Here is a 22775-nt window from a genome sequence, read left to right as displayed (position 1 = left end):
ATTTATTACATTTAAATCCCAGCTCTCCTCCTCCAAAGAGCTCAGGGTGGCATACATACTTAGAAATCATAGAATTGTAGAGTTGGAAGGGACCCCCAAGGTACATATAGTCCGTCCCCCCCCAATGCAGGAATCTTTTATTCAACATGGGGCTCAAACCCGCAACCCTGCGATCAATAGCCTCATGCTCTACCGACTGAACTGTACCCAGCTTCTTTTTTCTCTTCCCATATTTTGTCCTCACAACAACACTGTGAGGCTGAGTGACTGGCCTGAGGTCGCCCAGTGAGCTTTGTGGCTGGGTGGGGATTTGAACCCTGAATCTCCCAAGTCTTTGTCCAACAGTAGCCAGCCCTAGATGCCCTAGTGGGAATCCCTAAAGCTGGACTCAAGTGCAAGAACATTCACCCTTCCTGTGGTTTCCAGCAACTGATATTCAGAGGCATTCTGCCTTCAATAGCGGATATAAAACATAGTTATCATTGCTAGTAGCTGTTGATAATACTCAGGAGTCTCAGGTTCAAATTCCCACACAGCCATGAAGCTCAATCAATGACCTTAGGCTCAGTTGGTGTCTCTTAGGCTAAGCTACCTTACAGGGTTGTTTTGGATAAAACTGAAGGTGGGTGGGTGGCGGGAGAAATGCAGGTGGTATTCAGTTAAGAGTTACTCAGAGTAGGCACACTGATACCAATTAATGAATGTGACCAAGTTAGGCACATGAATTTCAGTGGGTCTCCTCTGAGTAAAACTCAGCTGAATACCGCCCCATCAGTGCAACAGCCCACCTTGATTGCTACAAACAGAAAACCAGCATGACAGGCAGATATCTGAGACAGAAACTGTCTCCTGATGTTCTAGCTTTTTCCTTGCAGAGAGTTAAAACACAAGCACACACATGCACACACCACAATCATCTGAAGAAACATCCAGAAGAGATATCCGCCGCCTACAGTCTGAAGTAGTGGGGCCCATTATGTCAAGTTAATTATTTCCCTACATCCTTGCAGCTTTCTGCTGAGGACAAAAGAAGAGTGAACTCTGCCTGTTGAATTTCTACCTGTCAGAAAAGTGTTAGTTAGAGGTACAGTAGCCCTGCCAGAAGAACTGGTAGATAGCCACTAGTGTTGCCAGCTTTTGCACTAGTCCATAGGTAGGCAAACTAAGGCCCGGGGGCCGGATCTGGCCCAATCGCCTTCTAAATCTGGCCCACAGACGGTCCAGGAATCAGCGTGTTTTTATATGAGTAGAATGTGCCCTTTTATTTAAAATGCATCTCTGGGTTATTTGTGGGGCACAGGAATTTGTTCATTCCCCTCCCCCCCGCAAAAAAATATAATCCGACCCCCCACAAGGGCTGAGGGACAGTGGACCAGCCCCCTGCTGAAAAAGTTTGCTGACCCCTGCAGTAGCCCCTGTAGGAATATAGGATCTGTCTGATACTGAGCCAGATGTCTGATCCATCTAGTTCAATGTTATCTGGCAGTGACTCTCCAGGGTTTCAGGCAGGTATCTTTCCCAGCTCTACCTTAGATGCCAGTGAGTGAACCTGGTCCTGGGACTCAAACATTTATGTAAAGAGGCAAGAGTGGATCAGGGCTTTCCCCCCACCCCCCACTAGCCACTTGGCAACTGTACATATAATTTGTGCTAGAGCTCAGTCAAAGAGGAACATGCCTGGGCTAATAATAATGCTGCATATCTTAATCTTCCTGCAGAAAAAGTAGTCATAGTTTCTTCCTGCTCAGCTGGATCAGAGTTTCTGGGTCAAAAGGTGTGATGGCCTCGTGGTGTGTGTGTGTGTGTGTGTGTGTGTGTGTGTGTGTGTGTGTGTGTGTTTAAAAAAACACACCCAGCACCTCTTTTTAAGGAAATAAAATTGCTGGCTTAATGCCAGCTACAGAATAAGCCACGAAGGCAGACAGAAGAATTAGTTAGTCCAGGGCTTAGTTTCTGGGCTCTTTTCCAAATGCCAGACCTCAGCCGTTTGGAGTGACAACGCCGGTGCCTCTGTGGCCTGCCTTTCAACCCTAAAGAGCTACATCCAGTCCTTGCACATCTGGGGAAAGGGCAGATGGGTGCAGTGCCCAGTTTTGTGCTCCAGAACTGCTCATTCTAAAGAGAGAGAGAATGACTTCTCAGAGGAGATTCCACCCAACCCCCTGCCCGTGAAACATGGAGAACAGACTTTAGAAAGACCATCCCATAATTCCCTTGCCACATGAAAAGGCAGGATGTAGGCGGAAGTATGCAGGGCCCCCAAGCTGTACCACAGGGAGAGGCTTGCATGTTTGCCCCCTGCTCCCAGCATAGAAGGCTGGCAAAGGTCCAAGAGAGGTGTAAACACATGACATCTTTCCCACTGTTGCAAATACTACCACAGAAACTCCTGTAAACTAGCTCAAGGAAAACTATGATAGAGGTCCAAGACCTAGAAAAGGTGGGCAATTGGTTCCAAAATCTTCATCACCAAGGAGGAGAACTCCCCAAGGCAGACTCAGAAAAACAAAACTATTTCACCCCAAACTTGAAAAATAGATTGCTTTTAATTCCAGGTCCACTGCTGAGCCCAAATTCAGACATTCCCTGCAAGTGCCCTAACACAGGTGGCCCTTCTGGTGCTGTTGGACTTCCCTTCTCATCAGCCCCAGCCACCTTGGCCAGATGACCAGGGATTATGGGAGTTGTAGTCCAACATCTGGAGAACCACATGTGCCTCAGCCTTGCCCTGGCAAGTCTCTAAACCGCTCTTCCAGCCACCCGCTTACCTGTCTGCCAACACACCCAACCTCTCCAGCCCAACTCCTGAGGGTTGAGTGGAGGGAGGTTTGGCTTCCTTATCTAGCATGCAGCATACACCCATTGTAAGTGTTGAGGAGGGGAAGGGAAATGAGAAACCTCCCTTCTGCCCATTCCAATTGCTGTGGAAGCGAAGGTGATGTGGGTGTTCACATAGACTTACAAGTGGGAGGCAGGACTTGGGTTCTTTTCCAGCTCAGATGAAAACCTGAGCTGCAGAATAACTTTTGGGCCTGTCATGTTCACTTTACATTTGAAGTGGGCGTTGAAGTGGGTCCTCTTGGATACAGCCAATGCAGACAGCATGTTAGGGTGATGACCAAGTTGCAAATTCAACTCCCCAATGTGACTTGTTACCCCAGGGCTACATCACTGTCAATGTAAAGGGACCCCTGACCATTAGGTCCAGTCGTGACCGACTCTGGGGTTGCAGCGCTCATCTCGCTTTATCGGCTTCCGGGTCATGTGGCCAGCATGACTCAGCCGCTTCTGGAGAACCAGAGCAGTGCACGGAAACGCCATTTACCTTCCCGCCGGAGCGGTACCAATGTAACCTACGTAAGGATATATTGGAATACGCCCAGAACCCTTTGTAAATTGTGGGAAAGAAAACATGAGCAAATAAGGTTTGGTTTGTCAAAATGTTTGGTTGCATAATAGGAATAATTTTACTTTCTGAAACCTCATTTCCAGAATGGTGGGGGGAGATAGGAGGCAATATTTAGCATGCAAAGCCTTTGCAAGAGTATGCTTATAGGGTTCCTCCACCCTTCCAGCTGTTGCCCCATTACAACAAAAAGCATATAAAGCATATAACATGTGCAGCACACAGTTTGGGGCATGTTTATTCAGAGGTCAACCCTCACTATGTTGGGGATTTTCTTCCAGTTAAGTTTTCTTAAGATTGTGGCTTCAGTCATGGGCGTAGCCGGGATTTTTTTTGGGGGGGGGCAGGACTTTTGTTGGGGGAGGGCGCGGAACTGATGTGATTGGTCAGTTAAGTATTTCTATTGTTTTTCTTGATGGGGGGGGAGCTGCCCCCTGCCCCTCCTTAGCTACACCCGTGGCTTCAGTTGATGTGTATGACTAAAGACAGTAGTTCTGAAGCAAAAAACCAAAACCCAAAACATATTGTTTGCAGGCATGTCACAGCAGGCATCATTTTTGGAGACACAGCCATTCTCTCTCTCTCTCTCTCTCTCTCTCTCTCTCTCTCTCTCTCACACACACACACACACACACACACACACACACACACACACTTTTAAGATCCACTGCTTCATCAATTAGGGCTACATTTTAGTCAACCGAAAGCATCCCCAGATGATCAGTTGGTTGTAGTCCTATTTAACCTTCCTCCATCCCACACTTTTAAAACTTGCCCATGGTGCTGAAATGAGTGACCCAGGGTTGGAAAATTGCTTGTCCACACGCCTGAACACACAGATGCAAACAACATAGTATTTGTGGCACATCCAAAGCCAGGAAGGAAGAGACTAGGATTCCTAGCACCATTGTATTTTTCATAATCAATACAGAGACACTTGCCTATCTGCACACCTGGAGGCAAAGGGCCCCCACAGACTGCTGTAAGTTTGCTGGAGTAATCTGCAACATGTCACAGATGTCAATAATAGTGTGTTAGTGGAGGATTAATGGTGGACACCATCCCACTTCATTAGCTGTTCTGTGATACTTCCCCAGTGATACAGTATTATTGCTGTCTGGAGGGACACTCTTGTGCTATAACGCAGCAGGAGTTGGATAAACCCACCATCATCACTTGTTGATATAAAGTTACCAGATCTCAGCAGGAAGTTATGGGATATGTGTTGATTGACAACAAAGCCGAGTGTCCACCCAGTACTGAAAGTGGGATAGTGTGAAACTGCCGTGCTATTATCATGAATGCACAATAAAAAGGACTTCTGAAGAGGCCTTAATTCTTCCTTGCTTGAGATGGAAGGACTCTTTAGAAAGCTGATCCCACCTTCACCCCCAGCCTTTGCCAGACAACACACCAACATTTCTAGTTTAAGAAAGTTTTTATTTGTACAAATACTTTCCAACATATTTTATTTTTTTAAAAAACAAACAAACAAACCAAAACATCAGGCATACAGACTCACAAAAAAAGAAAGAAGCTTTGGCATAGTATGGGAATATTTGATACAGAACTAATGCTGTAATCCTATATCCAGTTTCCTGGGAAGCAACACTTTTCTTTTTAAAAAGTAGGAACACATAGGATTGTGCTGTAAGACTTTTCCTTTTTAAAAAACAGAACCAAAGTATTTCACATAAACAATTTTTTTAATTAAAAAAAGAGTAAGAATACAAACTGAATTCCCAACCTTTGGAAATGAATAAATAAGGAGTTTGTGGGGTGGGGTGCATTTAACACAAAAACCAAAGTCCAGGTTCCATACAACGGAACCAAATTCAAGTCCTTTTGTGCAGGGGTGGGGGGGTAGGAAGCGGGAGCAGAAGATGGTGTCTGTTTTCAGAGGAGAGAATCACCAAGGCCTCCAGACAGCTTCACTGCGCTCCCCACCAGCTTGGGAGACTGGCGCTAAGCTTCCCCCAAAGGATGTGAGCCCCTGCACTGGGGAGACGGAAGGAGTTGCTGTCGAACTGCCGGAAGAGACTGGCATGTTTGCGTTGGCGTAGAGAGGAATCACGGGCCCCGAGCCAGGCGGGAAGGCGGGGTTCGGGATGAGGAAAGCAAACTGGCCCTCAGTTGCCGGCACCAGCTGAAAGCCCCCGTAGACCTTCGGAGACAAGGTTTCCGCAGGGTTCAGTTTGCAAGGCACTGGCATCCCCCCAGGTCCTCCAGCAGGTCCTGGCAACTGGACATGCAGAGGTTGAGCCAGATGGGCAGGCTGTCCACTTGCGGCTGGAGGTGGTGGGGGTGGTGGGTGCGCAGGGTAATTCATGGCCACGATCTGACTCAGGCAGGTGGAGAGGTGGCCCAGCAGCCGGCCACGGACATCTGTGTTGACTCCTTCACAGGTGGAGAGGAAGCGAGTCACTTCATTCATGCACTCGTTAAATCCTGCCCGGTATTTGCCTAGGACGGTAGGATCAGCGCTCAGGGCTGCTGCAAAGAAGGGGAAAGAAACAAGAAGGAGAAGGGTTAGCCGGCTTGGATCTTTTAAAGCCTTTTGAGTTCAGCAGACGCAGCTTCCTTTCCTTTCCTCTCTTATGCGAACAGCTGCATGCCAGCTCCGAAATTGCTCCTCAACAGCTAATTATATCTGTGCATTTAAGCTTATGGGGATTGGCTGAATTGCAGGTCAGGGTATCTCAACCTGGATTTGGTGACGGAAGAGCTGGGTTCAAACCCCTCATGGTGCTCAGTCATGAAGCTTCTTGTGTGGCTTTGGATAAATCCCTTCTGGAGGGGAGTGTGATGAAATACAGGACTGGAAGGGCAGGGGTTCAAAATCCTTGCTGAGCCACAAAACACATTTGGGTGGTCCCAGACAATCTGCCTACCTCACAGGTTTGCTGTGAGGGTTTGTTGTTTTTGTTTTTAGAAAAAGGGGGTATAAGATATCCTGGAGGCAAGGGCAGTGTGTGGGCCAAGGAGGGCCACAGGCCACAGTTAGTGTGTGTGCTTTGTGTGTAGAAGGTCCCAAACTCTGCCCTCAATGGCATCCTCAGGTAGGGCTGGGAAGGATTCCCTGCCTGAAAGCTTGGAGAGACGCTGCCTGTCCTTGTAGACAGTGCTGAGATATAGGGATCAGTGCTCTGACTCAGCATAAGGCCGCTTTCTATGTGTACAAATGTGCTAAGCAGATTAACTGGAAAGGGGTCAGGAAAGGAGGGAGGCCAGCCAAATCGCCAGGCTTTATTTTACGTGCATCAGATTGAAGGTTGTCAAGCAGGATAGCCAGGAGTCAGGGAGAAACATACAAAGAGTTCCGAATTGAATCCCCATCTCCACCCCCCACCCCATTTGCAGCCCACCCAAATCTGCCGGTAGGAAGGTTGCCACTCACCTGTCATCTGGGCCCTTTGCAGGTTCCGCAGGTGCTTTACTGTCATTTCCAGAATATCTGCTTTCTCCAGCTTTGAGTGCCGGGAGCTCTGTGGAAAGCAAACAAGCATGATGAGCAAGTTTATTCCATTTGTGGGAGGCAAGGCAACAAGGAATAACCTAAGGAGTCCCTTCCCCCATATCTCAAAAACTTTGCTGCATCTGGCCATCTGGGACCAATTCGCCTCTTGCTTATCTCTCCCCCTCCCATGATGGCCATAAGTCAACCAGGTAGCTAAGTGTCAGTACTAGAATCAAAAGGGTCCTTTCCAGGGTGGGGTAGAGAACCCGGGTACATGCAGTTCACCACCCCCAAAAGGAACTCTCCAAATATATCTGTTGCCCCCTTGAATCAAAACTTACATCTTTCTTCAGAGCATCCAGAATGAGAGTCTTGAGCTGGCCCAAGCTTTCGTTAATCCTGGCACGGCGTCGTTTCTCCATGATTGGTTTGGAAGACTGAGGGGAAGACAGAGAAGTGGTAGAAATTAAGGTGGGCATCAGATAAGCGCTCTTATCTCTCTTCCTGTATACCAGCACAATAACAACTTTGAATGCTACTGCTACCTGCAACATGCATAGCTTTAGTTACTTAGTAAGCTACTCCAGGTAGCTGGGTCGACTTGAGACCCTTTTCAGATTGTACACTCATCCCAGCCACTACAAGCCTTCTCAAGAAGCCCCCCCCCCCATGCTTATACCAACACAACAACTCTGTAAACAAACGTAACTTCCCATTTTTTGTTCCACAGCTTTGCCCTAAAATTGTTCCCCACCCCTCCCCATATAATACTCAAACCTGTCAAGGCACTGACCCAAAGGCACAAGGCTAATCCACCCCCTTCCCCCAATCTAACATACATCACTTGCCTGCTGCGACCATATTCACATGCTCATTTCACACACACGGTAATTTATTTGGGAGATGGTCCTATATAGAAAACGCCAGCAGATTAAACACCCACATTTTATGGGGAGATTCGGGGTACGTAAACAGCTTTGGAGTAATAAGTAAGATTCGCTAAAGGATGCCGAGAGGAGAGATCCATTTGCGCAGTCACACACATGTACGCAAGCTACATTAAAAAATAAATAAATCCCAAATCAATATATTTTTGCGGGGTGGGGAGAAGATGAGGGAAATTACCTTTCTGTGTTCGCTGGCGCTCTTGGGTTTATCGGGGGTCTGGCTGGCACTGGCCGGGGCACCCGCAATCGGGGAGGCAGTAGGCTTCTCCATAGTATCAGCCGGCATTTTTGCAGTTTCTTGATTTTAATGCAGAAATGAAAAAAAACAAAAATCGGGGGACGTCGCAAAACAGCGCTGGAAGTATTACAGTAGGGGCGGGAGACTGGATCAACTGTTTTTAAAAAGCAAAACAAAACTGTACATCCGATGTTGGTAGCCAATGTATTTAAGGTTGCTGCTGTCGGTGCAATGGTTACTTATCCCAGCTTAAGAGTTTGCTGGCCAAAAGACCAAGGAAAAGGATGGCGGGGGGTCGAGTAAAGTCTGTGTTTGCAATCAGGCGTCAACGCGCGCGCGGCGAAGGGGAGACGTAGCGCGCGGCTGCCTGCGCGCCTGGCTAGTCGCTCTTCCGCCGCGCTTGTGCTGCTGCAGAGCCGCTGCTGGCTTGGCAGGCTCCGAGGAAACTCCCCCTCCGCCTTTATAGCCGGCGGCAGCTCCCAATTCGTGTGAAACCTTCTCCGCATTCTTTCCCACACTCCTGGCAGCCAATCGGAGACGGGACTCACCCCGCCGGGGCCGCCGATTGGAGGACGCCCCCGCGAGCTGTCAGTCACGCGCTGAGCTTCCAAATATATATATAAAAAATATCTCCCAAGGCTGGATTGAAACCAGCAGCTTGGAAGGAACAAAGGTGTGTGTGTGTGTGTGTGTGTGTTGGGGGGGGGTCAGCAACACTCCCCCCTTCAAAAACAGAGGTGTGCAAGGCAACCTGTACAGCAAGTCGGTAGGCTTCTATAATACAACACACACACCCCAAACTTAAATAGGACAGGAATGTATCCATCCCAGTTTTACCTTGCAAAATGGGGGGGGGGTGCAGAGAGGCTTGGAGGGACACTCCACAACAGCAGCAGCAGCCCGGGGAAAGGCCCTGGCAGAGCACCTGCTTGGCATGCGGAAGGTGCCAGGTTCAACCTCCGGCATCTCCAGGTAGGGCTGGGAATGTCCCTTGCCTGGAAAGCCCTTGGGGAGCCGCTTCCCATCAGCGTAGAAAATCCTGGAGAAAGTTCTCAGGCCAGATATTTGAGGAGGTCAGTTGCTGTAGGCTACATATGGCAAGGGAAGGAGGGTAGAATTAAAAACAACAACTCTCAGCCCCTGTTACTGAAGGGGCGAGGGAGAAGCAAATGCTGAGAATTTCAGAAAAAGCTGGGCTGCTATGTATGTGTTACGGCCTTTGTGATAACGATTCTCATCCCGACTTTTGCTTTTGCAATTTCCTTAAAGGGGAAAAACCCCCCGCCTTAATCCCCTATGCTAAATTTTGTACTCATTTTTCATTTTGTTATTTTTCGCTAGGGTGGTTCTTGTTTAGATACAGCTGGATGAGGATGGAGTGGATAAATAGTGCGCTCCCTTTTTAATTTAGCCTGCTTTGATGTTATTCATATTTGCAAGTATTTGGATATCCGGTTGGATATATATTACATATACAGCACTGCTGCTTTTTTATCAATAAGATTGCTTTTTCAGAAAAAGATATATAAGCATTGAACAATTAACTGAGCACTGGGTTGCTGCCAACTAATTTGATCCACTGAAATTAATAGACATGGCTAACGTAGGTTCATTAGTTTCAATCGGTCTACTCTGAGTAGGACTAGCACTGGATGCATCCAATTGTCTCGCTGTGCAAACCTATGCATTACCTTCTTAGAAGTAAATCTCATTGTGGTGAATTGGACTTACTCTTAGATACAGTGTGTGTATTAGGATTGCAGTCTTAACCCAAAACCCACCAACTAGACCGCTTTTAAAAGAATAAACCTTCAAGTACTTGGCCTCCAGCTGGAATCCCGTTATCTCTGCATACTTTTATATATTATTTGCATTAGAAAATTGCTACCTCACTCATATTTTCCATAAGGCGCAACAGTAAAGCGACCAAATCATGCAGGAAAGGAGAGGGGGGGGGGAGAACCTGCATAGTTTTTAAATGCACGATTTAAAAACCCACCGCTGCTTCCAGACAAAACCTTGCCCACATCTCCCTCCAGCTGTTGCAAATGAAAGAAAAGAAACCACTCTCTTTCCAGCAGCAAGGGAGGGAAACGAGCGGGGGGGGGGGAATGAAGCAAGCCACAGCAGCAGCTGGTCCGGCACGCGAAGCCCTGCCAGGCAGGCAGCCAATGGATGAAAGGCTGCAAGCCAAGCTGCCTCTTATTGGCTGGCAACTCCCAGAGCTGTCAATCAAGAGTCTCTCCCTCCCCACCCCCATTCCCGGACCCAGCGGCTAAAGCAGCCGCCAGCTGTTCTCGTGCCTCCACCCGGCTCCCCGGCAAGCCAAATTGGAGCGCGCGCGCGCGCTCACTGGCTCGCTCGCGCAAGCCCTTCCTGCTCTCCTTTTCCTTTCCTCCTGCCTCGCCCACGGGAGCACGTGCCAAAGGGCTTCTGGCTTCCTGCACCGTGCGCACGCACGCACACACTAGCACATAATACACGCTCTCTCATACTGGGAAGAGGGAGGGGGGTTGAAGGAGGAGGAAAGACTCCAGAAAAAAGTCCTACTGTGCAATCGAGTGGAGGGAAAGCAGTTCATGGGAAAACCACGCCTCCCTCCTCTCTCCCTCTCATTAGTGTTGTTTAGCTTCCCGTTCAAGAGAGAATATGCAGTCTCTCAACAGGGCTTGCTCTCTGTCCCACTATATGTGTGTTGACTGTTGTCAAGATTTGGAGCAGTTTTCCGGATCTTTGTTGCTCCAGCATATACTTTATTTTTAGGGTGTTAGGATGTATCATCTATCTATCTATCATCTATCTATCTTGTACAAACCACAGTAACAAAACACAGTAGCTGCTCACAGATGCCACACAAAATGAAAAAGGGATGGGGTGGGAAGAGGAATCGTATGTATGGCAACCTTGTGGACTTGATATAGAAGATAAAACACTTATTTTCTACCCAGGCTTCCAAGTTACAGAAATAAAATTCTGTTGCATGTTTGCCGCATTATTATTTTTAAAAAGTAGTTCTTATATCCCAGTGTTCTTAAAACTATTACCTGGCACATGGCGGTATTTACAAGAACACTTTTTATGTGTTGGTGGAGGGAGCAGGATTGTGTTCTGCGACTACTGCCAACACATCTGGCAGCCCCACAGTTCACTGGCTCCATGTTTGGAGAGCATAAGAAAACGTCCTATGTGCACACCACCATGCCCATGTACACGCAAAGGGGGAAATCCTGATTGGTCCAAGGTCCCCCTTAACTGCATGGCTCTACACACATCTGTTGGCCATGGGTATATTCATAGGCTCATCATCACACATGGACATGAGAGGGCAGGGTCAGCACAGTGCTGCAACCTCCTAATGTGTTTATTTTTTCATGGGGTCTTACTTCTTGGCTCTCAGGGGTCTTTGAAATCCCAGCTGTGTTACTGAGGAAGGCATAAGCTGAAACATTTAACTAAATAGGTGTTAAGACTGTCTCTTGTTTGGTCACATGCACAACATTTTATTAATTATTTCATTTGGGTAAAAAGGCCCAGCAGGGACTACAAAGTGACTTTAAAAGCAATAATGGGAGAACATGATCAAAGAACCATGAAGAACAACAGAACCTAATGATCTCCTGTGTTAAAACTTCCCTTTTCCTGGAGAGGCGAGGGAGGTGCACATAGCGCGCACACATACCCTTTCATTCTCACAACAATCCTGTGAGGTTGGTTGGGCTGAAATAGGGTGACCGATTTCACATGGTCACCCAGTGAACTTCATGTTTGAGGGCTGATCTCTTGGTCACACCCCAACACTAATTGGAAAACCTCTGTCTCCCTATCTTATCTTCCCCATACACCACGGAGTCTTAATTTCACAACAACCAGAGAAAGAGCAAGTGGCAGTGCAGCCCATGGATATACAAGGCATCCATCACAACCTACTTGGCAGGGAGGTGGCCTTTATGTGGGGAGTTTCCTTGAACATATGCAGAGGGCCTTTCCCCTCCTGGTATGGAAATTATTTAGGGCATGTGGATATTGGTTCTGAGCTCTGTTAGCCCTGCTTTAAGATCTAAATGTGAATCATCTTTGTGAGCTGGGCCACATGCAACCAACACAAAACCGAGTCGAGCAATTTATTCTGATCTTTTACTCCTCCTCTTGCTTTGCTTTGCTTTGTTCCAGACCACCTCCCTGATAATCAAATCTCCAAGCACGACCCAAAGTTTAAAGGAGTGGGGAGCTCTCTGTGTGTGTGGTGTGGAAGAGGTGGCTGGAAAATTGAATCCTCTTCCTACCCTCTTTTCAATTTCTTATTCGTGAACAATTATTGTCTGGGAAACGGCTGGGGAAAAATACCGTGGATAGGAGAGGGACAGAGAGAGAGAGGAAGCCCAATAGTGCCACCTATTGGCTGTTTGATAGGTCTGTTTCAGATCACGATTAAACATCGAGAAGTTGGTTGAACTCTTAAGCTTCCCCCTGGGAAAGCTGTGGCCCTCTAACTTTTGTCAGCCCCAGCCACTATTGCCCATAGTCAGGGAAGGTGGGAGTTGTACTCCAACAGCATCTGGAGGACCAGGGGTTCCCCATCCCTAGATAAGAAGCACCATTCAGAAATGAGACTCCATGTTGTGTCTCTGCCTGAGTGCCAGCTCTGGCTTTTTATTAAGACTGATTAAAGCACGGATGGGGAGCCTGTGGCCCTCATCAGCCCCAGCCAGCATGTCCCATAGTCAGGGATGATGGGAGTTGTAGTCCAACTGCTGTTGGAGAGCCACGTTTCTCCATCCTACAGTAGAGTAAGGAAGGATGGGTAAATCCATTCATTTCAGTTTCTCAAAGTTTCTCATTTGTTCCCCAGTCTTAAGTGCCTTTCTCCACATTTCCACATAATTTTGCAATTTTTTTTAAGCCTCATGAAAATCTGTCATTTTACTGCTCATTTCGCCAGATATGAACATTTTGCTGGAAATGAACATTTTGCTGGAAGCCATTTCCCGTAATATGATGATTTTTGTGTGTGCTCACTGACATAAGCACACTTTCATATATGCATTTTTGTACATATTACTTGTTGGGAGAACTTGCATTGCACAAATTGGAAAAGTCCAGATTTTGAAGGATGGCTGTGTTTTAGCTAAGTTCACCTTTAAATCCAAACTGAATCAAATTTCTCCTCCATTCCTAGTCTCCCAGGAATGATGGGAGTTATAGTTCAGCAACATACAGAGGCCCACACAAAAGCCTCATCCTAGCTGTAGAGTAAGTCTTCTTGAATTCAATATTGGTACCCTTTCTGAGTAAATATGAATAAAATCTGAAGCAGTGTTGCAGTGGCATATTTTGAATTGCAGGAGCTTATGATGACGGCCCTCCTCACCACCATCCCTAAGGAGAGTCCAAAATTGCAGGTAGCTGTGTCACTGCATTATTACAGTGTTCTTCAACCTGGGGTTCCCGAATGTGGATGGACTACAACTCCCATCATCCTTGGGTGTGGATGATGGGGCTTGTAGTCCACCCACATCTGGATTGAAGAACACTATATTATGATATATTCTCATGTGGGAGGGCAGCAGTACACAGCATACTGCCCAGTTTATTAGGATCAGCAGAACTGCAGTCCAGTGCATTGTCTCTTAGGAGTAAGCTCTGCTGAACCCATCAGTGCTTAATTCTGAGTGCATAGGCTCAACGTGTAAAACACAGTGAGCTGTAACAACAGACATTCAGCTAGCTGAAAACACAATCTTTCACTTTAAAGAGAAATGCACACAATTTTGCAAAGTGGTGTTAAACCAGGGGTGCCAGGTTTGAGTGGACAGGCACATTTGCAAATGGGAGAAATTGTAGTGGGCACTACACACTCATGCTGCAATCAGGCACAAACCACAACCTATTCTGTTGGTTACAATGAAATACATATTTCAAGCCTACTTGGTGTGTGTGTGGGGGGGGAGTCTAGGTGGGGACCTTGTGGGCAAAGGCCTCTGTGGGCACATGGTGCCCACTTAGGTGATCTCTGAAACTGTAAGGAACCCCCAAATAAGATTTTGGCCTCTGTGTGATTAGTTTCCACATTCTCTGAAACTATGCTCTGCGAAGGATTGTAGTTTAGCCGTGCAGCATCTGCTTTGCATGCAGAAGGGCCTGGGTTCAATCTCTGGTATTTCCAGGTACCGCTTGGAGAGATACCTGCCCAGGACCCTGGAGGGCCACTGCTGACCATTGCGGATAGTGCTGAGCTAGATGGATCTATAGTCTGATTCAGTATAAGGCAACTCCCTATGTTCCTATGTCTCTAATAATGGTCAAACTCGAAAACTATGTTTTCACCTCATTCACCCCATGATTTTGGCGGACCTAATTGCTCCAGCTCTTAAACAAGCCCACTTTCCTGCATTTCCTTTTTCACTGCACCATGACACAGTGAGGAAAGCAGTCCCCTGGATGTGAAGCCACAATTGAAAAGGCCCTCTCCCTTGTCACTACCCTCTGAGACTCCCCCAGAGCGGGGACCTGGGGAGAGGCTTCAGGAGAAGATCTAAGGGTCTAGGTTGGGTTCATTTTGGGAGAGAGGATCCAGAAGATATTGGGGTCCTGAGCTGTAAAGAATTTTATAATTCAAAACCAGCACTTTGAATCCATCTCAAAACAGCTGGATAGACAAGGTAGAGGAAGGGAAGGAGGGAGAGGCTTCTGTGGTCTCCGTAAGCAATTAGCTTCTGGGCTCTGCATTTTCTGAGTTAATTTCTCATGGTTTGCCACCATCGGATGAGACACCATCAGATGAGAGGCAGCTGCACACAACTATAGATGTGTCACACTAAGCCAGCATTGTCTTTCAGCAGACATCAAAGGAACTGGGAGTTGTTGCTCCCATGATATTCTGCATCCTCCTCCTCACTATTAAAAACTCAGGCTGTGGGTTTGATTTAAGGCCTTGAACAGTGGTCGTCTGTGAAGGTGGCTGGAGAGTGGGATTTGTTTTACTCAGAGTAGACCCATTGAAATACATGGACCTCCGTAGTCATGTTCATTATATTCAACAGCTCTACTTTGAAAAGGCTGAAGGTTGAATACAACTCTCTGTTTTATTGTGCAAGTGGAAGGTATATTGTTTGTTTAGGAAGCTTATGAATCACCTTTATCTTAAGTTTGGGGTGATATACAATAAGTATAAAAGCAAAATACATCTAACACCAACAAATGTTTATGTATTTTGTATGATGGAATTAAAAAACCACACTCATATATGTGCTCATTTTTTAAAATAGCAAATCATTAAAACACTGGCTCATATATTGCTGCTAAACATTTCATCATTATCTGGTATAGCCTATCAGGGATGTAGCGTATTAGGCTTCCTGGGGCTCAGATCAATAACTTTGCAGATCAAGCAGTGATTCCTGGTTCCTTGTTCTCTGAGCCATTGGAAGGATTTGCAGCCAACTCAAGCAAGAACATTCACACCCCAGAATCCTCCTAACCCAGGTGACACCAGGAGGCCAGTTCTGTGCCATTGGCTAAAATAATGGGTCCAGAATGGGGCCCAAATTTATGTGATGTGGGAAAGGTGATCATCAGAAGCCCCCACCTTAAGTAAAGCAGGGAACATTGTAGTCCTGTTAGAAAGCAGATTGCATGTCATGAGTCCCATGCAACCCACCAGTTCAGGGCAGGACTGTCAGGATCTGTCAGAGAAGAATTAAGAGTCTGGAGGTGGAGAGAGTCCATGTGATGAGTTAGGAGAGCTATCTGACCCATTACTTCTAGATGTCACGGAAATAATAGAAAACTGTATGGGTCAGTGTTTGCCCTGCCTTTGGACAATAAGTAGCTGAAGAGGCAGCAAACCAATTGGTGGGGCTGGCTAGTCAAAGGCAGAAGGGGACTTTGGGGTGGGGGCTGACTTGGGTCCCATCACCAAGGACAAATCACTGTCTATGCTGGCACAGACATACCCAGCTGATCCGCCAAAGCACATTTTTTGCACGCTTGGTCTTCTTTCTTGGGAGAAGAACCACACAAGTGACCTGCTCTATAAAGAAGAGCAGGAGGGACTTGTCAAGCACTGGGACAGCAACTTAGCTTCTCCTGATCATGAACCGTAGAGATTTGTTGTAGACTTGTGAATCCTGTATCCTATACTGTTAGCTAATTCTGAGACTGTGTACTGATTTATTGAATAAAGCTCTCAGGTTTCTTTGAGCTGAGAGTCTGGATATTGCATCTAAGGTGGGAAGCCAGGACATTGAAGTAGTCCTGCTGATTGGTTGGAGGGCATGTTGTTGACTCCTCCAGCCAAGTCCTGCATCATAACTCGAGAATCTACCTCCTGGGTGGCATGCCTCCACCTGGCTTGCACCATGGCTGTATGAAAACAAGACTTAATTTAATGTTGTGCTTTAAGAACTGGGACTGGCACCCCCCTCTCTCAGTCACTTTCCCCACGAATAACAAGGAACATGCTATTAACACAACTGTTTGTATTGGATTATGTCCCCGTGAACAGAAGAAACCCACTTGTAAAAGGCAAGCTTCCTCCGAGAAAGCTCTCCATCCTCTTTGATCTTTAAGCCTAATTTTATTAGAGTGAAGCTTCTACAATTTGGAGGTGGTGGGGTGATGGTAGGGGGAGAAACAGGCTCAAAAGCCCACAGCTGGGGGTGAGTGGAATGGAAGGCAAATGAAAAGACGAGTGCCAGAGGCTGAATGCCTATTTTTGTCTTACTTCCAACTGTTGACAAGTCTTGCTCCTTTCAACACTTTTAGTTTAGTTTAGTTTAGTTTAGTTTTTAGTTTTGTGAGGCAACTGTTCACTCTGAGCATTATCAAAGAGTGTGTGTGTGTGTGTGTGTGTGTGTGAGAGAGAGAGAGAGAGAGAGAGAGAGAGAGAGAGGGAGAGGGAGAGGGAGAGGGAGAGGGTGAGTGTGTTTTCTTCATTTTGTCTGCTGTGTTGTACTAGTGCTCCATTGAGACTGGTCTATTAGGGTTTGTGGGGACCCTGCCCCCAGATCTCAATCTGCCCTCAGTCAGTCCCCACCTGTCTATCTTCTTACTTACAACCAGTCCAGGGAGAGGCACTGACTTGCCTCTTTCTTTCTCCTTAGTCTTAGCTTTGCCCTGCAGAGCTAATCAGGGAAGAGGTTGGGCACAACAGTGGAATTAGTTGGCTGCCATTGGCTCTGGTTCTACCCATCGTTGGCTCCAGTGCCACCTGCTGTTGGTCTCTTTGCCTTCCACCCTACCAGTCCCATGGGATATCAGCCACCACTGCTGGCGCTTTACAAACATTCTACCATTAAGGGAAGTTTTTCCTAAGAGCTATGTGAGAACTGTTGTAGCACAGTGTTCACAGCAGGGGTGTGAAACATTGGGCATAGGGGCCAAATGCGGTCAACCGGGCCTCTCTGCCCAGCCCTTGCAACTCTGCATTGCTTTCACTGAATGCTTTTGCCTGGATGGAATGTGTCCTTGGACTATGTCTGTTGCCTCTTGGATAGAGGGATGTGTGTGTAGGAACCTGACTTGCACAGGCTGAAATGCAGCCTGTAAAAAGTCACATCCATTGCTCCACCCACTTTTTCCACTGAACCCGCCCACCTCTGACATGTTGACACTGGAATGGAATGCAGCCTTCAAGTGGAAAAAGGTTTCACATCCTGGCTAAATGGAGAGGTGGAGAACATTCTTAGCACTGAGAAGCAACATATGAAGGTTTTGCCTAAGTTCCAAGGCAGGCTGCAGATGGATGGGGGACATAGGAGCCAACTCCTAGGGGCTATGAGGGTCTTCGCTCTCACCCCCAATAAAATTACTGTGCTGCGCCCCCCAAAGTTAATGGACATTGCCATTCAAATGGTGTATGTGTGCTATGTCATGTGATCAATTGTGTGGGGCGGGGCTTACCTGCCCCCCCCCCATATTTTGTTCTAGTTGGCACCCCTGATGGGGGACCTGGTTCTGGTTCAGGCAGGCCCATTTCCTTAAGGCCCTGATTTTCCTGGTATGGTCAAATACAGACTCTGGATCGGGTTCTGGATTAAACAAGCAAGGAACACAAACTCAGTTCTGGATCAAGAAGGCAAGGCAAATCCAAGGCAAGGCATCTGTGGTTCTCCTCAGTTCCACAAGTCACTGAGACTGAGCAACCAAACCTGGAGCAATAATTCTGTAGAGCCAGCCCAGTCCCCATTGGTTCCTCAGCCAAATTACCGTGCTGCAGTCAGTACCCACCATGGCCATTATCAGAGTGGCACCACAGTACAGGAAGCAGCAAGCCAGAAAAAACTTTTGCCTGAGACCTGCCTGAGTGGCACAGGAAGCCACGCACCACAGTCTCTATTTCTCAAGTCCTCAGAGTAAGATCTCCAGGGTCCAACCCCATTACACCACAGGACCCTTCGCCACTAACTTTGTGCTCCTAGAGATTTGGCTTGTGATGAAGATTTTGCAGAAACAGGTTGGGTTACCTGTAAGCCAGCTGTTGTTTGGGCTTCAATAAGTTCTGTGGAATGTGGATTTCCAAGTTCCAAATTGTCATTTGGCAAGCATAACGTGCGCGCCCCCATATTATTTATTTATTTGTACATCTATAGCAAACAAACATTTATGCCTATCAGCATGTACACATTTTTCCCCCTTGTGATTAATAAATTTAGTTATAAAAAGAGACTTCATAGAGAGGATGATCAATTATGTTGGTGTAGTCATTGAAGAGGGATGTGCATCATCACCTATTTTTTAAAAGTAATGTGTTTTTTTAAAAATAAAATAAATGCTGACCATTTCTAACAAAATGATTCCATACATTTGGTTTTCACCAGCCCCAGCATTGTAGTTCCCAGACTTTCTCATATGAACATTTTACAGCATTGAACCATGTTTATTCTCAACTACCCTTTGATGAGGTTCTTTATATGCCTACAACTTAGAATTGTTCTAATCCTGTGTCACTCAAATACTGAATTTCTCTCCTGTGTTCTTCATCCATCAGGGTTTTAGTTTTAGGGAAGGGCCAGAGCATCTGCTTCGAATACAGAGGTCCCAGATTCAGTCCCTTGCATCTCCAGGTAGGGCAGGGAGAGATCCCTGCTTGAAACCCCACGGAGCTGCTGCCAGTTTGAGTAGACAATACTGAGGTAGATGGACCAATGGTTTGACTTAGAATAAGGCTTGGCATATGTTTTCATATGAAGTGCCACAATTCATGCTGCAGTGCTTGGAAAGTTGTGTTTTTTGGGGGGAAATAGTTCTAGTTCCAATGCAAAAACGAACCAATTCTGTTCCAGTTCGATTCACAATTCATTCAATTGATCATCAGCCTTTTTCAGCCTTCAGAATATTACAAACTGCTCTTCTGCAGTAGAAAATATACTTAAGAAGTCTAAGAAAACATCAACACACACACACACACACACACACACACACACACACACACACTCTCTGTAATGAGAACAATTGTTTTACATTTCCCCCAGCCATTATGATATTTCAGCTTAGAGTAAGATCACTTTTCAGGAAGGTGAAAATAGCAAATGCAGTGGTCACAATCAAACACAGAGCTAAGTGCAATGAAAGCTCTCTCTCTCTCTCTCTCTCTCTGTGTGTGTGTGTGTGTGTGTGTGTGTGAGAGAGAGAGAGAGAGAGAGAGAGAGAGAGAGAGAGAGAGTTTGAATTTAACTGTATAACTCCCAAAGTTTCATGGCAAAAGGAACTTAATTCATGTTCAGCTCACCCAGAAAGCATTGAAACAACTCAAAGGTTTTGGAATTCAGTTCAGTGAATTAGTTAATCTGAATTAATTCTTTCCAAGTCCTGGCAGAATGCCAGCCAACCAGCCAGCCATGCACCCTTCCAAGATATTCCATTCAATTACCCCTTCCATAGGAGCCAACTCAATAAAATATTTGAGGGGGCCTGGCCCCCACAAAATTGATAGCCATTGGTGTTCATGTGCTGTGTCTTGTGATCAATTATGCAGGGCAGGGCTTACCTAGGAGCTCCCAATATTTCATTTAAGTTGGCACCCCTGCCCCTTTCCTCTCCCCTTGCCATTCCCCACCCAACATACAGGTTCTCACAGTCAGGGGAGGTAAGAGATTATGCCTACCACCACCTGGACTGACTGAGACAAATCTCCAAAGGAGGTGGAGAGAACTAGACTTCCACTTGTTTTAAATTGTGCTAATGGAAATGGGGGAGTTCTTGCCCATTGGCCTAATATTGTCTGTATGTGTGCTGGGCCCGGGGGTAACCCGAGCAATGTGGTCCAGGTCCCATCCCAAATCCAAGGCTTCCACGAGGAGTCAGTCCAACAGGGCCAAGACAGGACACGAGGCAGGAAACCTGGCAAGGTCAGGCACAGGATCACAGGCAGGTTCTGGCAAACAGCAACGTTGCTCCCACAACCTGGGGCGGGGTCGAGCAGCCTTTTATCTCTGTCGGACTAACGGCCAGTCCTGATCCCCCAGTGACTCACCTCCCTGTCTCGCCCGAAGGCAAGCACTCCTCCTGCGAGTACTCGGGTCTTTCCTGGTAGATGAAGGGAACGCAGTGGATGTAGCCTACCTTGATTTCAGCAAGGCATTTGACAAGGTGCCCCATGATATTCTTGTAAAGAAGCTGGTAAAATGCGGTCTTGACTATGCTACCACTCAGTGGATTTGTAACTGGCTGACTGACCGAACCCAAAGGGTGCTCATCAATGGTTCCTCTTCATCCTGGAGAAGAGTGACTAGTGGGGTGCCACAGGGTTCTGTCTTGGGCCTGGTCTTATTCAACATCTTTATCAACGACTTGGATGATGGACTCAAGGGCATCCTGATCAAATTTGCAGATGACACCAGACTGGGAGGGGTGGCTAACACCCCAGAGGACAGGATCACACTTCAAAACGACCTTGACAGATTAGAGAACTGGCCCAAAACAAACAAGATGAACTTTAACAGGGAGAAATGTAAAGTATTGCACTTGGGCAAAAAAAATGAGAGGCACAAATACAAGATGGGTGACAACTGGCTTGAGAGCAGTACATGTGAAAAGGATCTAGGAGTCTTGGTTGACCACAAACTTGACATGAGCCAACAGTGTGACGTGGCAGCTAAAAAAGCCAATGCAATTCTGGGCTGCATCAATAGGAGTATAGCATCTAGATCAAGGGAAGTAATAGTGCCACTGTATTCTGCTCTGGTCAGACCTCACCTGGAGTACTGTGTCCAGTTCTGGGCACCACAGTTCAAGAAGGACACTGACAAACTGGAACGTGTCCAGAGGAGGGCAACCAAAATGGTCAAAGGCCTGGAAACAATGCCTTATGAGGAACGGCTAAGGGAGCTGGGCATGTTTAGCCTGGAGAAGAGGAGGTTAAGGGGTGATATGATAGCCATGTTCAAATATATAAAAGGATGTCACATAGAGGAGGGAGAAAGGTTGTTTTCTGCTGCTCCAGAGAAGCGGACACGGAGCAATGGATCCAAACTACAAGAAAGGAAATTCCACCTAAACATTAGGAAGAACTTCCTGACAGTAAGAGCTGTTCGACAGTGGAATTTGCTGCCAAGGAGTGTGGTGGAGTCTCCTACCTTGGAGGTCTTTAAGCAGAGGCTTGACAACCATATGTCAGGAGTGCTCTGATGGTGTTTCCTGCTTGGCAGGGGGTTGGACTCGATGGCCCTTGTGGTCTATTCCAACTCTATGATTCTATGATTCTATGATTCGATTCTATGATTCTATGATTCCTTCTCTCAGACCTCAGTCTCTGCAGCTCGTAAGATGTTGTTGGGTAACTAGACCCAGAGGCTGCCTCAGCCTCTCCTGACCCAACTGGTAGTGGAGCAGCTGTAAGTGATTGCCCAGCTGGAGGCAACGAGGTAATCCTCACATCTGGAGCCAGGGCAGGCTCAGGCCCCTGACTCGGCCCAGCTGGTGCTTGTTGCAGGGGAACCTGTGCAGACTGGGGCTCTTCAGAATCAGGTCCCAGACTAGGTTTAGCTGCCGCCTGAGGCAAAGGATCTGGTGCAGACTGAGACTCCTCTGGCTCCGAGTCCAAGCCTGAGTCCCAGGCCATCACAGTATGTCTAGCACCAATGAGCAGCCCAATGACTGGACCAAAAGGCGGCTCTACCATGTTTGTAGGACTCTATGCCAGGAAACCCATTGCCCTGTGAGTGCCCCTGCACTACAATTCCCATCATTCCTTACCATTTGCTATGCTGGGACTGGTGAGAATTGGTGCCCAGCAACATCTAGACCAGGGATGGGGAACCCTTGACCTTCTGAGCCTTGCTGGACTCCAACTCCCATCATTTCCTTACCATTGGCTATGCTGAGTGGGACTGATGGGAGTTGGAGAAGCTGGAATAAGCTTTTAAAAAAGGATGGTGGCAGAGTTCAACTTCACCCAGTTTGGGGAATAAGTTTAAAAGAGGGCAGAGATGACACAAAGAACACTGCAGTATCAATCTCGCAATATTGCGTGATGCCAAATGAAGAGAGACCCACCTCTAGGCTTGTGTCTAACCGATCACTAAAGCACTTTCGTGAATGGCTGTTGATGACTGGTGGCTACTAGCTCTTGCACACACCCCACTCCATTGGTGGGTAGAGGCTCGCGAGAAACTGTCTGGAGAGTTTGAATGTAACCAATGAAGGAGAAAAAAAGCCTGAGTTTTGCAGAAAGCAGCTTTTATGAAGGATAGATCTATCATTAGATTAGCAATTAGCCACAGCAGTTAA

General features: G+C 47.0%; 1 protein-coding gene and 1 long non-coding RNA gene across 3 annotated transcripts in view; one reads left to right on the top strand and one right to left on the bottom strand.

The window, feature by feature from the left end:
- The window catches only part of LOC308591176, a 230257-nt gene that overhangs the window by 53859 nt on the left and 153623 nt on the right, over positions 1 to 22775 (top strand). The gene's annotated exons all lie outside the window — the stretch shown is intronic.
- On the bottom strand, positions 5094 to 8486 carry HES4 (hes family bHLH transcription factor 4). Of its 2 annotated transcripts, none has more exons than XM_081201076.1 (4): positions 7989 to 8486; positions 7205 to 7300; positions 6804 to 6891; positions 5094 to 5896 (listed from the first exon to the last, which is right to left on the bottom strand). In XM_081201076.1, the coding sequence occupies exons 1-4, from the start codon at positions 8094 to 8096 to the stop codon at positions 5316 to 5318; spliced, it is 873 nt and encodes a 290-aa protein (XP_081057202.1). In that variant the 5' UTR covers positions 8097 to 8486; the 3' UTR covers positions 5094 to 5315. The 2 variants fall into 2 exon arrangements, with proteins under 2 accessions (XP_081057202.1, XP_081057201.1); XM_081201075.1 differs by having other exon boundaries at positions 5094 to 5899; positions 7989 to 8484.

This window comes from Podarcis bocagei (genome assembly GCF_964188305.1).
Source record: "Podarcis bocagei genome assembly, chromosome: 7".
NCBI classification, from domain to species: Eukaryota; Metazoa; Chordata; class Lepidosauria; order Squamata; family Lacertidae; genus Podarcis; species Podarcis bocagei.
This window is presented reverse-complemented; position numbering and strand designations above follow the sequence as displayed.

What these genes read in the sequence shown, in the direction of transcription:
- HES4 (XM_081201075.1), bottom strand. Translation starts at nt 8,096, where the DNA reads ATGCCGGCTGATACTATGGAGAAGCCTACTGCCTCCCCGATTGCGGGT. An exon ending in GCGCCAGCGAACACAGAAAG is followed by an intron (nt 7,301 to 7,988) that starts GTAATTTCCCTC and finishes TCTTCCCCTCAG; the next exon opens with TCTTCCAAACCAATCATGGA. An exon ending in TGGATGCTCTGAAGAAAGAT is followed by an intron (nt 6,892 to 7,204) that starts GTAAGTTTTGAT and finishes TGCTTTCCACAG; the next exon opens with AGCTCCCGGCACTCAAAGCT.